This window comes from Chelon labrosus, assembly GCF_963514085.1.
Source record: "Chelon labrosus genome assembly, chromosome: 5".
Classification (NCBI taxonomy): Eukaryota; Metazoa; Chordata; class Actinopteri; order Mugiliformes; family Mugilidae; genus Chelon; species Chelon labrosus.
In genome coordinates, this window is record NC_140341.1 from 7,992,646 (window position 1) to 8,006,137 (window position 13,492).

At 43.6% G+C, this 13,492-nt stretch overlaps 1 protein-coding gene across 3 annotated transcripts in view; it reads right to left on the reverse strand.

Moving 5' to 3' along the window:
* cacnb4a (calcium channel, voltage-dependent, beta 4a subunit) overlaps positions 1 to 11,503 on the reverse strand; it is a 28,082-nt gene extending 16,579 nt beyond the window's left edge. For all 3 annotated transcript variants that reach the window (XR_014699085.1, XM_084545225.1, XM_084545224.1), the window contains exon 1: positions 11,219 to 11,503. Coding sequence is in view for 2 of the 3 variants with exons in the window: in XM_084545225.1 (XP_084401351.1) it covers positions 11,219 to 11,263 (45 nt within the window). In the remaining variant the exon portion in view is untranslated. The remainder of the gene's footprint in view (positions 1 to 11,218) is intronic.
* Between the last annotated feature and the right edge of the window lie 1,989 nt (positions 11,504 to 13,492).

Below are 13,492 nucleotides of genomic sequence, written 5' to 3' on the forward strand. Positions count from 1 at the left end.
GCTTCATATGCTGTAACTACAAGTTCATGAGCTCTATTTGAAGGCAGCATTAGACATGTTTGCTAAATTTTGTCATAATTAATATAGAATATGTTGAGCCCATAGACTGTATATAAATATGGACAATGCGTCCCCACTTCCTTGCATTGACCAAACTGACGCTTCCTTCCCTGGGATATGGACGACGCCATCTTGTGACTTTGGAGCCAGAGCCAGTACGGTCCGAGAGTGGAGCCACGTGGAACCACAATATTGATGCCCCGACCACACTTCCTCTAGCCTCACTCACATTTTCGTTTAATTAATACTGTGCTCTGCTCTACCTCAACCAGTTACAAAGAAATGTTGGATTACACACTGTACTTATTTTACACATTTTTCTTTTACAACTCTCACTGTCCTTGGCTATCTACCAAGGCGTCATCCGTCCGACTTTGCTCCACTCACGCTCAAGCACTTTTGAATCGAGCACTGCTAAAATTGAGATGGCCTCATGTCACTGCTCATCGATGCTCTTGCTGCCCTAAAATTCAACTTGTGAGCCTGTGATGGTAGCGGCATGGGAAGTTGTGTGCACAAAATGTTCAGCGTTGCTAGGCCGCCGAGGCTAACAGTTCAGCAAGCTGGCGAACTAATGGAGAAAATGCAAAGGCTAATGACACTATATTGATTTATCATCCACCTAAACTTGAATCTTTCCAAACATTTTGTGAATACTAGAAGAGACGGCCGTTTATATGGAGATATCTCACAATCCACCAATCATCCTCAGCCATTTTCCCATTGTTCTTTGTTAAACTTTCACTAACTCACATAAACGTTCTTGATTATGACCTTCCCATCTACTTGTTTGCCAGGCCGCCTGTCAAACCTCTATTTTTTGCACTTCTGTAAAAATAAATCTAAAACTGCCTGGCTGTTCTGCTTTTTAGCCCTCCTTCCACATTTTTTTTGGCAAAAGCCCTGAAAGCTGTTGTACAATTAGTTTGTGCCAAGCAATGTGAATACATCAGCTGAATGTTATTGGCTCCTGAGCTCCTGAGGAATACTCTCTTACGCTCTAAGTATGGCCGTGGCTAACGGACCTGTACTACAACCCATCAATTATCGCAGATGTTTTGATCTACAGGGTGTAATTTTCAAACAATGCTGACTTACAGTTTGCTCAGATTATCTCTGCACCACAGTAACGTACAATATGCCTTGGCTCTGAGGACTTCACCTTTGGCTGACCGGCGCTGTTGCCATTTGTGTTGACACGCAGAGAGTTGGCCTCGAGTCCAGTTTGTTAGAACTGCACCAAGGAAGATTTGTACATTTGTGCACCATGACAAAATACAGTTTGGTGGCATGTAGGTGTGCCTTTGTAACATTTTTTAACTCAACAAATGAAAGCGCAGCCAGGAACTTTATTTGGCACGTATATATGTACGTACTTCTCTCTGCATTTAACCTGTCCAAGCGTTTTTGGGTGGACATAGAGGAGATCGAACCAGTGAGCCCAACACTAGGCTTCTGTAACCACTGGGCTTCCGCTACATCATTATCACTTAGTTTAAACAAGAGCACAAAAGCAAAACCTCCTGTAAGTGGACGGCAAATGTCATTAATTGTCTTCCATTATAAAACATTAAAAATAAAAACACTAAGGAAAATATTAATGTTAAAAAAGTATTGCACTTGTAAATTCAATACTATTCTGGAACTTGACTCCACAGTTACAAAAGCAAATGCGGCATAGAATGCTTTAAAGGGGAACTACTGTTTTTTTACAATCTGGACCTTATTTCTGGCATAAAATACGGTTGTTTATTCACCCATATAACTTTTGTGTAATTTGTAGCCCTGCGGGAGATATTTAGATCTGCGTATATCCATATAGTGGGAGTGAATGGGGCACCGAAACGCAGCCTCTAAATAACGCATTATCTGCCACGAATCTCGTTCATTTCACCAATATTTTGTTATCGTACGCTAGTGCTATTCCCCGTTGAGTCCGGAGTTACCTGTTATCATCATCCAGGGTCTGTAGATTGACCTACAGACCCCGAAAGATGTCTACTGACCTGGATGATGTCATCTCTGAGCGCCGCGCACACCCGCGACGGTCGACTTGTTTACCTGTAATTTGCTACTGCTGGTTTTTTGCAACATGGATGAATATTTTTCTGATTCTGAGGTTGTGGACGAACCATAGCAGTAGCAAATTACAGGTAGGTCAATCTACAGACCCCGGATGATGATAACAGGTAACTCTGGACTCAACGGGGAATAGCACTAATGTACGATAACAAAACATTGGTGAAATGAACGAGTTTTGCGGCAGATAATGCGTTATTTAGAGGCTGCGTTTCGGTGCCCCATTCACTCCCACTACACGGATATATGCTGATCTAATTATCTCCCGAAGGAAAACATATTACACAAAAGTTATATGGGTGAGTAAACAATCATATTTCACGCCAGAAAGAAGGTCCAGGTTGTAAAAAACAGCAGTTCCCCTTTAATGTCATATAATATGGAGTGACCATATTAGAAACCAGGATTTGGTTAATTCATCATTCTTGTGATTAATTTGGTGGTGTCTCAAACCAAATAAATGTCAACTGAACCTTCACCTCTACTCAAACTACTTCAAACAGTGTCCAAAAACATGCTGATAAAAGACAGCTGGACCAATTTCTCAAAGACATTTCACCACTGTGAGTTCTTCAACCAGTGTCTGAAGGCTGCAGTCTGTTAAGATAAATGAAACAGAATTTTCTTTGCAAAATAACAGAATATCTGCTTCTACAGAACCAATGAGACGATGTAGAGAGAAAAAAAATATGGCCTATGACAAAAGGAAAAAGAAAAGATGTGCTTTTGCAATATACTGAGAAACCTTTGCAACATCTCAGGAAGTAAATACGCCTTGAGATCTTGCACAAAAACATCCTTTTTTTTCTCGATATTTACTTTCCAGGTCTCCGTATGCTTCATCTAGCGTAACAAGTCGCTAAGTGATCTGATGAAACAATCGGAGTTTACAAAAACGGCAAACACTTTTTTACCATTTGTAATTTGCCGTTGCAGAAAGTGAGCTCCTATGTAATCTTACGCAGTGAAAAAGGTTTAAAAGAATACCTTGCAGTGTGCATGTGTTTCAAGCTCTCCTGTAGTAACACTAAATGATCAGGGACTAAAAGCATGTTATTAGATCACTTTAATTTCTTGCAGATTATCTCTTTATCGTCCACTTTTTCTTTCTCTCTCTGTGATGGATTGAGATGCCGCTGCTATGTAACACAAAGTCTGCACTCCACGCTACACCACAGCTGAGTAATTACTACATTAGCATAAACGCTGGACAACCGGCCTCGCAGGCAAGGAACAGCTAGCACACTGCTCAGAGTCTCTGGGGTCTAAAAGCTAATTACTGCTCATCATCGTCTTCTAGTACAGGTAGAGAGAATGCAGTGCGCCCTGCAGGCTGCTGCACAAACCCGGCTCTCCAGGGGTCAGCATCCAGTTATTCTCCCCGTCACCAGCACAGAATGAGAGGAAGGCCTGAGGGATGAGAGCGAGCACGGTTGCTGCTGCTGCTACAACACCACCGCCGCTGATATCTTTATGATTCATTTGCCACACAAGTGTCCGCAACCCAACCCGTCTGCAGCTATTTGTAAAACTCACTGTTCGCCAATCTGTCTGCCTAGATCTGCCACGATCCGCGCCCGTCTGCCATGTTCTCTCACTTTCAATTTGTGGAGGCACAGAAACACCACGGAAGCGCCGCAGATAAAATGCAGTTAACATTGCTGCACGCAACAGTGACTTTGCTACCGAACCATGTAGCGTGACGTGAGGCTGCATACTGCCACGGCATGCACCCGTTAACTGTATATATATATATATATATATAAGAGGTGCTCCGTGACATAATACACAGATGTACTCATGCATTTTAATGACTTATTTTTCTTTCATGTTATACAATCAAAGCAGTTCATTGCACTCTGGGCGGCCCACTAAACAGCAAGGGCCCTTCACTGTAAGTTAACTATGAGTACAATCTACTTCCTGGTTTCCAAATTTAAAACATCATACCAATACTTTTCTAATATGAAGTCCACTTGCTCAGTGTACAAGTGCATGTAAATAACCATATGTGCGGTTTCTTCCAGATTCTAAAACTCATGCATTAGAATCACAGTAGCACCGTACCATCCCAGAGGGTGAATTGCTTAAAAATAATTAATCATAAAAGCACAACAGTGCCATGTTGACAGTGGAGCAGGTGGTGCAGCCCATTGTCTGAGCTATAGCTTCCAAACAGCTGGATATCGTATTACCAGGTGTGCCAGAAATACCTCTCCATGTAAACACTCACACTTCTGCCAGCCTTTATCTCTGTCAGGCAACATGGCAGCTGACGGCTAAAATGACAACTTAAATGCGTTGTGACAGAACTGTTTAACAGATGATTTATCCAGAAAATACATACGTGTGGGATTTGGATAGCTGAGCACAAATCTCTAATTGTACACCTTCATCTCCTGGGAAGAGGGGGAACATGTCCAGCTCTGTCGTCCCTTTGTAACTTCCTAGCCTTCCTGGCTCACTTTTTCTTTTGGATCGGTGACTACAGACTACTGCCACCTGCTGATAGGAAGAGTCATTTCCTCTCAGGTGCAGAATGTTTGTGCCAGCTAGCCGTTGGCTGAAGTCTTGGTGTTTAAGTGCAACATTTAGGTCCAAACACAGGCGTTTTTATGTCAAAGTGAAGCTGACATTAGACCTTTTGTCTATAAAATCAGTGTATTGCATTATACCGACTTCAAATGATGTCATGTTTACCGTGTTCACATCAACAGAACCCCTCTTCTGGTATTCACAATTTCGTCAGCGGAAGATCTGAGTTCTGGAGGCGTTTGCTGATGTATTCAGAGATGGTGGCGCTGGATAAGTTTATATATTCTAATTTTGGCTGTGCATGCAGTTACATCGGGTCCAACAATCTCATTATATAGTCAACCTATAACCCCTATATGTCCTAATTCAGCCTTTCACAGATCTGTGATCTCCACTGAATACATTTCGGTTTCTCTCCAACCGAGTGTCCGCCGTGGCGTGAACAAATCTTGGAAGCGTTCCATCTCTGATTACGCTGCTTGAATCAGGAGCCATCGGGTCACATTTGTGAAGCTTGGAGCCATCACACAGTGAGTGTGGTCGATGGCTGCTTCCTAGCTGCTGATCGTGTCGTTTTTCTTTTTATTTCAGCTTTAACCTGGTAGATGGGTAATTTTATAGCAAAGTAAAACAGACTCAGCATTTCTGAGTTTATTCGCTATTAATCTGAGATGCTCCTCCAGTAAAATAATTATGGTTTATGAGTTTTAAGACTGGATCAATCTACGATTACATCTTGTTTAAACTCATATTCATCTTAAATTTCTATGAGTGTGGATGATTAAATCGTGGAGATGCTTCGTGGACTAACGCCGACACGGCTCAGGCTTGTCAAGACCAATGAATACTGCTTCCAATTTTGCCAGAGAGCCGGCTGGCGGATGTTGGTAGTCCTGCAGACTCAGCCAAACGACGGGGTGAAAAGCTGGACCTCAGCACAAATGTTTACCTAGCAGGTGAACGGCGCAGTCTGTTGCCCCGATGGATTCTGTCACATACTCATGTTTAACACAACCCAGGACGAGGGGATTGCCATTTCCATCTACTCTGTATTTTGACATCATTTCAAGCGCCGTCTCTCAATATGTGGAAGCTATGGTACATGTTCACTCACATATACACACAAACAACCCGGGTAATTCTCCTGGGAAGAGGGGGAACATGCTTACAAAGGCTGGTTTGACACCGGGACTAAGGGATGATGTATTGCTTTAAATTCTGCCCTGTTCATCAGTTTCTTCTCCTCCTCCTTCAGAGCCTCCATCTTGTCCAATTATTGTCCTTTCACAGCAGAACAGATGCTACTCTGTCACAATCTGCAGTTTACACGCCACGGTTAAACGGTACAGTATGTTACCTATGTGCATTTATGTATGAAACTGTAAATGCATCCTGCCAATAATCAGTTTAATTGCATGCTTGACTCATGGACGTGACGTATAACTCATAATTTTAGAGGAAATGCAGGTAAAGAAAGCATATAATCTTAGTCCTAGTACGAGAAAACGGCTTTGAGTTGCTGAACTGGACGAAGAAAATGGTTCTTGTCCTAAAGGTTGAAGCGTTCAGTTGAAATATCACCGCTGTTGCATATCAATAACTTCAAGAAAATACTTGTCAGAATGTGTAACAGAGGATTTGTATCGCAGTAAGTCTTGGAAATCAACCTGCCAAGGCCGGACAGAGAGGATTAATGCCTTTGTCCAGGGCTTCCAGGCGTCTCTGCTAATGATCCATTCAGAGCCAGGGGAGTCTTTCCTTGATACAAATAACTGTTATTTACTGCCTCATTACAAATGAAATCTATAACTGGAGGACTGGAGAGAAAGGAAAATAAAAGCAGCACCAGTGGTTACGGTGGACGACCGCCTGCTTTATGAATTACTGGATACGTTTTTACCTTCAACACTGTCTGATTACATCTCAAACAGGAATACTATTTTAGAGCATTTGCTTTTCGCATTTACTAATTGCATCATGAAAATGTGGGAAAGGTATTAAGAGATTAGGCAAGTTTTTAAATTTAAAGATGCAGACACACCAATCCGACATTAAACAACTCATGTCACCCCAATGCTGAGAAGTTGCACTTGAACACACCACGAAACATTTTGCACCTGGGTGAGAGAAGATGACTTTTAAAACCAGCAGGTGGCAGAAATATTTATTCATTATTCAAAAGGGGAAACAGGAAGAGCAACTATTAGCTTGGAGGCTAGGAAGAGCTACAAGAGCCCCTCCGTTTCTCTTCTTCTTTTCTGGTTTGCTGCCGGTTTCGCTAAACTGATCAGCCAGTCAGAGACGTCTCTCTCACCGTATCGGCTGAAAAGCTGCCAGGAGGGCAGGGGGTCCGACACAGTTGGTTTGGTGCCTTAAAAGGCAAACGTTCAACTTACGATGACTTTAAAAGACAAAGCTCACATTTAAGAAGCTGGAAGTAGCAACCATCATCTACCAGCAATCATCTCAGAGTTTTTTTTAACTTGGAATGACAAAGACTACACCGACCAGCCACAACATTAAAACCACTGACAGGAGAAGTGAATAACATTGACGATGTTGTGACAATTCAGTGTTCTGCCGGGAAACTTTTGGAGTCATACAAATGTTTGTATATCTGAACCTCCTCACTTAACCTTTCCTCGATGTGTTCTATCTTTATTGGTCCAAAACAAATAATTTGAAAATTGTGGAGATGGAGAAGCAGCCGGAAATACTAAAGTAGAAACATGCTACTACCATTCGGACCAATCACGGCTCTTGCGGTCTGCGTCGCCGTGGCACGTAGTTACATTTCTGAGGAGGTGCACATCAGGCTACGGCGTTAGGGTCTGTGCCGTCGCCGTAGCTATAGCATCAAATTGATGCAGAAGTCTAAACTATTAGACATGTAGCACCCACCTAGACCAGACGAGGCACCCCCACCCCATAGCAATGACACTCCTTGATGGCAGCAGGATGCAGACACACAAAAATGGTTTAGGAACAAATCAAAAAACCATGAAGAACAGCACAGGGTGTTGACCTGGCCTCCAAATTCACTAGATCCCAAACTGATCACGTGTCTGTGGGATGATCCTCAAAGGCCCCCCCACTAACAAGATTCTGTTTCCAGACACCACAGGACACCCTCAGAAGGCCCATGTCCATTCTCTGATGAGTCACGACTGATTTGGAGGCACAAGGGAGACCTACACAATATTAGGAAGGTGGTCATAATGTTATGCCTGATCAGTGTATGTGACTCAGAGCACTTTAAAACATTTCCCAAAATTACTATCACGAGCACAGAGCAACAGCTCTTCTGCGCCTGTCTCCTTTCTCTACTGACACACTGACAATGAGCTGTTTGCGGGTCATTATCTGAGAGCATCAAGTGGCCGGTCTTGAGTCCATCGAGCCACACTCAAGCCTTATCTGCTCCGACGCCAGGCCTCGACATCCTCCTTCCTCACGATGACCTCTCTTCCTATCGGACCCAGACCGTAAGGCTAAAAGCATTCTCTCCAACGCCAGCCGTCGGTGCAGCCGCCAGCCGTCGGTGCAGCCGCCAGCCTGGAGCTCAGAAGGTCAACGTCCCCCGGGTTCTGTTTTAAAGGAGACACACTCCCTAAATGGATTCTTGAAACGTCTTCATTCACGCCGACAGAACTCTCCCTCCAACGCACTCGCGGTAGTAGAGCTACTATCAGTCAGTGCAGCGGGTTTACTAGGCTTTGTGTTTTGCATAATAGCTGTTGTAAAGGTGAGTCACACATTAAATAACACTTCGGAGAACTGGAGTAAGTGGTCTGCATCGTTCCCTCAGGACAGAGAAGGAAGGCTGCTCTGCAATGAAGTTATTAATAACATCTACGTTTATCATCTGTTTTCTCTTTGTGATCAGTAAAGTTGGATTTGCAACTCATTTTACAACTTTTAAATAATGAATCAATAGTAACTGGGCATAGGCCCCAAAAATAATTTTACAAAATATATTAAAAGAGAAAGGAAATTAATGTAATATAGATAAAAAACTGATTTCTATTTCATATATTAACATGATTTTACTTGCTTTCTTAGTGCAAGTGCTCAATGGGAAGAGGAATCATCTGTTTACATGATTATGTGGTTATTAGGAGCAAATACACTGATCAGCCACAACATTACGACCACCGACAACGGGAGAAGTAAATAACATTGACCATCTTGCGACAATTCAGTGTTCTGCTGGGAAACTTTTGGACCTGGCATTCATTCATGTGGATGTTACTGAGACATGTAGCACCCACCTAGACCAGACCAGGCATCCCCACCCCATAGCAATGACACTCCTTGATGGCAGCAGCCATCCCCAGCAGGATGCAGCCTGACGCACACACAAAAACAGTTTAGGAACAACTCAAAAAAACATGAAAAACAGAACAAGGTGTTGACCTGGCCTCCAAATTCACTAGATCCCAAACTGATCGAGTATCTGTGGGATGATCCACTAACAACATTCTTTTACCAGACACCACAGGACACCCTCAGAAGGCCCATGTCCATTCTCTGATGAGTCACAACTGTTTTGGAGGTACAAGGGAGACCTACACAATGTCAGGAAGGTGGTCATAATGTTATGCCTGATAGGTGTATATTCCTATTGAACAGATTATCAAAGGTTTACACCACATCTCTCAGTTCTGGTCGGACCAGTCAATTCTCACTGATTGTGCAAATATTAAAAATAATTCATGGAACCCTTATTATTATTACTATCAGAACACAATCTCAGGAGATGAACTGGAAACAGGTCACGTAATAAAAGGATCCAGCGGGTCGATGCAGCAAGAGCATTTGTTTCCGTGCCTGCCGCCCCAGACGTTCCTGGATGAAGTCTCACTTCCGAAAAGAAAACAGACACCCACGGGCTAGTAATGGCAAGCGCTGATAGCGAACCGCAAGGACGGCGAGGGCCTCGGAGATGTCTTCTGTTGCGTTGCCAGTAAATGCTCTAATCACGGAACAATGTGGAGCGCACGTTTCCTGAATATGTGTTCAAGCGAGAGCAGCGGCTGAATTAATTAGTTATATATAGTATTTAAGAGACAGTTTCCTAGGAAAAAATATGATTTTACAGAGGATCCTGCAAGTAAATAGTCTCCAGCCTCATCAGTTATTCAGATCCATTACAGTAAAACGATTGCACGTAGCAGAAACAACAGGAAACACGTGGTATTTCTGGATTGTACTGAACTGTCAGGGATGTAGACAGAAAACAATCATTTTGGGAGTAATACTGGGTTTGAAATATTAAAAAAAACTGTGTATGTTTGATAAAAAGTCAAATTAAGATACTAAAAAGGTACTAAAATTAATGGAACTGGTACAAACGTTCTGAATCGGCCAAAGCTCTCATGATCAAAAGTATGTGGACACGTTTGTCGACGAGTGTATTTTTTCGAAACGTGTATTTTCTCCTGTTCAAATGCATAAATGAGTGCAAAAGGAGCAGCAGCATCCTTCTCAGTTTGAGGTTGAAGAGCTCGACCGCGGGGAGCTCAGGGACCTCAGCCTCGTCCAACTCATCCAGCACGAGGAGCCGGAACCCCGACTGCGAGCTGGGCCTCATCGCCATCAGCGCTTGCCAAAATCTCTCGTGGCTGACCGAGAACTGAAACTGCTTACAGCTTGCCTACGTGTTGAACAATCCCAATACGAGGCGTGCGTCTCTAATATTACACGCCACTAGCAGAGCTGGGTATGCAAAACAATCATCATCATCATCACAAGATATGCACAGATGCATTCACTGCAGACAGGAAAGGAAAAAGAATTCCCTCCACTTTTAATCTCCGAGCGGCGGCCAGAGCGTCAGGTGGAGTTACAGAAGGGTCTTGACAGATTCTGCCTCAGTGGGATTCCCTCCTCCCCTCCACACCCGGCGGCAGCTCCTACATTTATTATTGCCTTTGTAAGCATTTTTCCTGCAACACACTTTCATCCCGTGCATGCTCTGCCCGTCAATAACGGTGCTCGCCTCTCTGTGTCAAAGGCAGCACCTGTTACGTCGCCGTGCATGCTGTACTAAATGAGTTCTTGCATGAAAGGCGGACGCAACAGCGCTTCTTCAGCATCGCGCAGACGGCCGTAGTGACGGATTGAGCGCATCTGCTGGTCTTTTCGGTGAACCTCGATGACGTACCGTGGGATGCGATGAGGGGAGAGGCGCACAGACAAGCGAGATGCCGCCGTCGCATCCATACGGTCACAGTGATCATGATCAGCAGCCATTCAGCCATACGGGAGGGTGGTAAAGAGAAATAATTGCGTGCGCTCTGCACGGGCGGGAGGTGAAATTGCCAGCCACCTGACGGCATCTCTGAGAAAACAGCACTGTTAGCTTATGGACACACACTCTCTCAAACACACACACACACACACGCTCGTGCACACCCTTCCCCCAACCTCTTCCAACTCCCCCGAGAAGAGTGCACGCTCAGCCCACTCGAGTCTCGGCGCATTCTGTTGGGTGTTTGTGGAAGGGATCAAGCGGGCGGCCACGCAACGACGACTCACTCACCGCCTCCGAGTCTTCAAATCCATGAAGGTACAAGTTATCGTACATGGAGGAGTGAGATTCCAAAAAGCAGCTCTCCGGCGCAAAATAAAAAACAAAAAAAATTCAAGATCAACCTGTTCCGGAGAGGGTGGATGATGAGGACAGGGGAGTGACAGAGCCCACCAGCAGCCTCTTCCTCCACATGAAGGTAGACAAGAAGAGCAACAGATTAAAACAAGAAGAAGAACAAATAAAAAAAAAGAAGCTGCAGGAGGTCTGCCTGTGTTTTCCCGGCGCTGATCTGGATGTTACTGCCCCCGATTCGAGCAAGTGTTGGTTCCCATTATAAGGCAGCCTTGGCTATCCCCAAAGGCAGAGCAGACCTGGCATTTCATCTGCCTCCCAAGCTCCGATCGCACGAGCCAATCCCTTCTTCCAGCACTGGCTGATGACAGAGGCGGGATGCAGGCAGCCGATTGGCCGGCGGAGGCTCCAGTCACCCTGGGCCCGGCTGTGAATAAGGAAGAGGGAACGAGAGAGAGAGGGAGGCGGGGGTGTCTGCAGCCCGCGAGCATCATTAACCAGCGAAGGCTGTGTGGATTCTGTGCGGGGATACGCGCGCGCGTGAGGTAATCTCTCACGCTAAACACCCATTTGCGAGGGCTGACATTTAATTTACACGCGCAGGATCGCAGCAAAGGTGAGCAGCTGAGTGATGATGGGGCTTTGAACGGGAGGCACCGGCATGTACAACATATGTCGTTTAGTTATGCTACAACACCCGCAAACTGATGTCCAAAGATTAAAACCATTTAAAAAACTAAATAAAAAAAAACGAAATTATTGGTGCACATGCTCCTCTTGTCATTACTTTGACAGTGCACCTATTACACAGAGAAATAAAAATGGGGAAAAATTACATTGTTCCTGTTAAACATACAAATAAATTATATATATATATATATATTAACTGAGAGACAGGTGTGACACAAAGTAGAGCAACACCGCCCTCTCCTGGAGAAGGAGTGTTAGAGAAGAAAATCATTTTTTTATTTTAATTTATTTTATTTTTATTATTTTGTCTATTTTTCTTTTTACCAGCATTTTTTACAAAGAGTGTTTTTTTTTATTTTATTTTATTTTATGTATGTATGTATGTATGTATGTATGTATGTATGTATGTATGTATGTATGTATGTATGTATGTATGTATGTATGTATGTATGTATGTATGTATGTATGTATGTATGTATGTATGTATGTATGTATGTATGTATGTATGTATGTATGTGTAATTGAGCTACTGTGACCAGACAATTTCCCTTGTGGATCAAGGAAAGCCTTCTCTGCTGGCCTAAACTTTGTCAAAATATCACTATATTTTCCCATTAATTTTCCTAAATTATTCCCAATAGCCTATTCTTTTCATGTTACGGCTTTTATCCAATCATATTGGATATTGTAAGGAACAGGCCGCCCAACCCAGGAGCTAGCTAGCCTGACCCTGCTAGGGGAAACTTTCAAGACTGCAACCATGAGTGGTGGGAGAACTCTAGTTTTTTAAGTTCTGGTGAGTAAAATGAATTACATTTACATCTTTTATGTATATTTTTATCATTTTAATGGGTCAATTGATGTTTCTGCTGGATTTGTGGCTGCAGTAAGTGAGAGGAGACTTTTTGAATTGTTCTAAGTAAGTTTCTTGCCTTAGTAATGGCATTCACCTCGCTCTGAGATACGATGCAACGTCCTGGTTTATTGCATATCCTCTGTTGTGTTATTGGTTTCCATAGCAGTGGCATCACAACAATCATATTAAGAGGTGTTTTGAAAGTAAAGTTGGAGGCCATTGAAGGCCTAGGTGGAAAATGCATGGCCCACTGCTGAGTCTATCTAAGACATCACTGTGCTACTTTTTCATGAGACACTGACCCATATGTCTCGACTACACAACAGCTCTCAGCAGCCTCCTGCGGCCTATTAAAGTTAACCACGGTTGATCAAGTAGAAGCCCTGATTTAGGCTGCAGGTGCACGGGACGACACATCCTCCCCACATACTGTGACTGCTACGCTGCTGGAATCAGTTACCACTATCGTATGTGATACAAAAGTTCAACCAACACTGAAGAACAAAAGCACAATCCAACAATCTACAATCATCGAGCCAAACTACACAATCAACCGATCAATCGGCTTAGACCTCAGACGGTCAGAAAATCTTTCTTAGACATAATAGAGTGCGAGAGAGAGAGAAAGAAAAGGTGGATTAAGGATCAAGAGCAGGCAGCAGGGT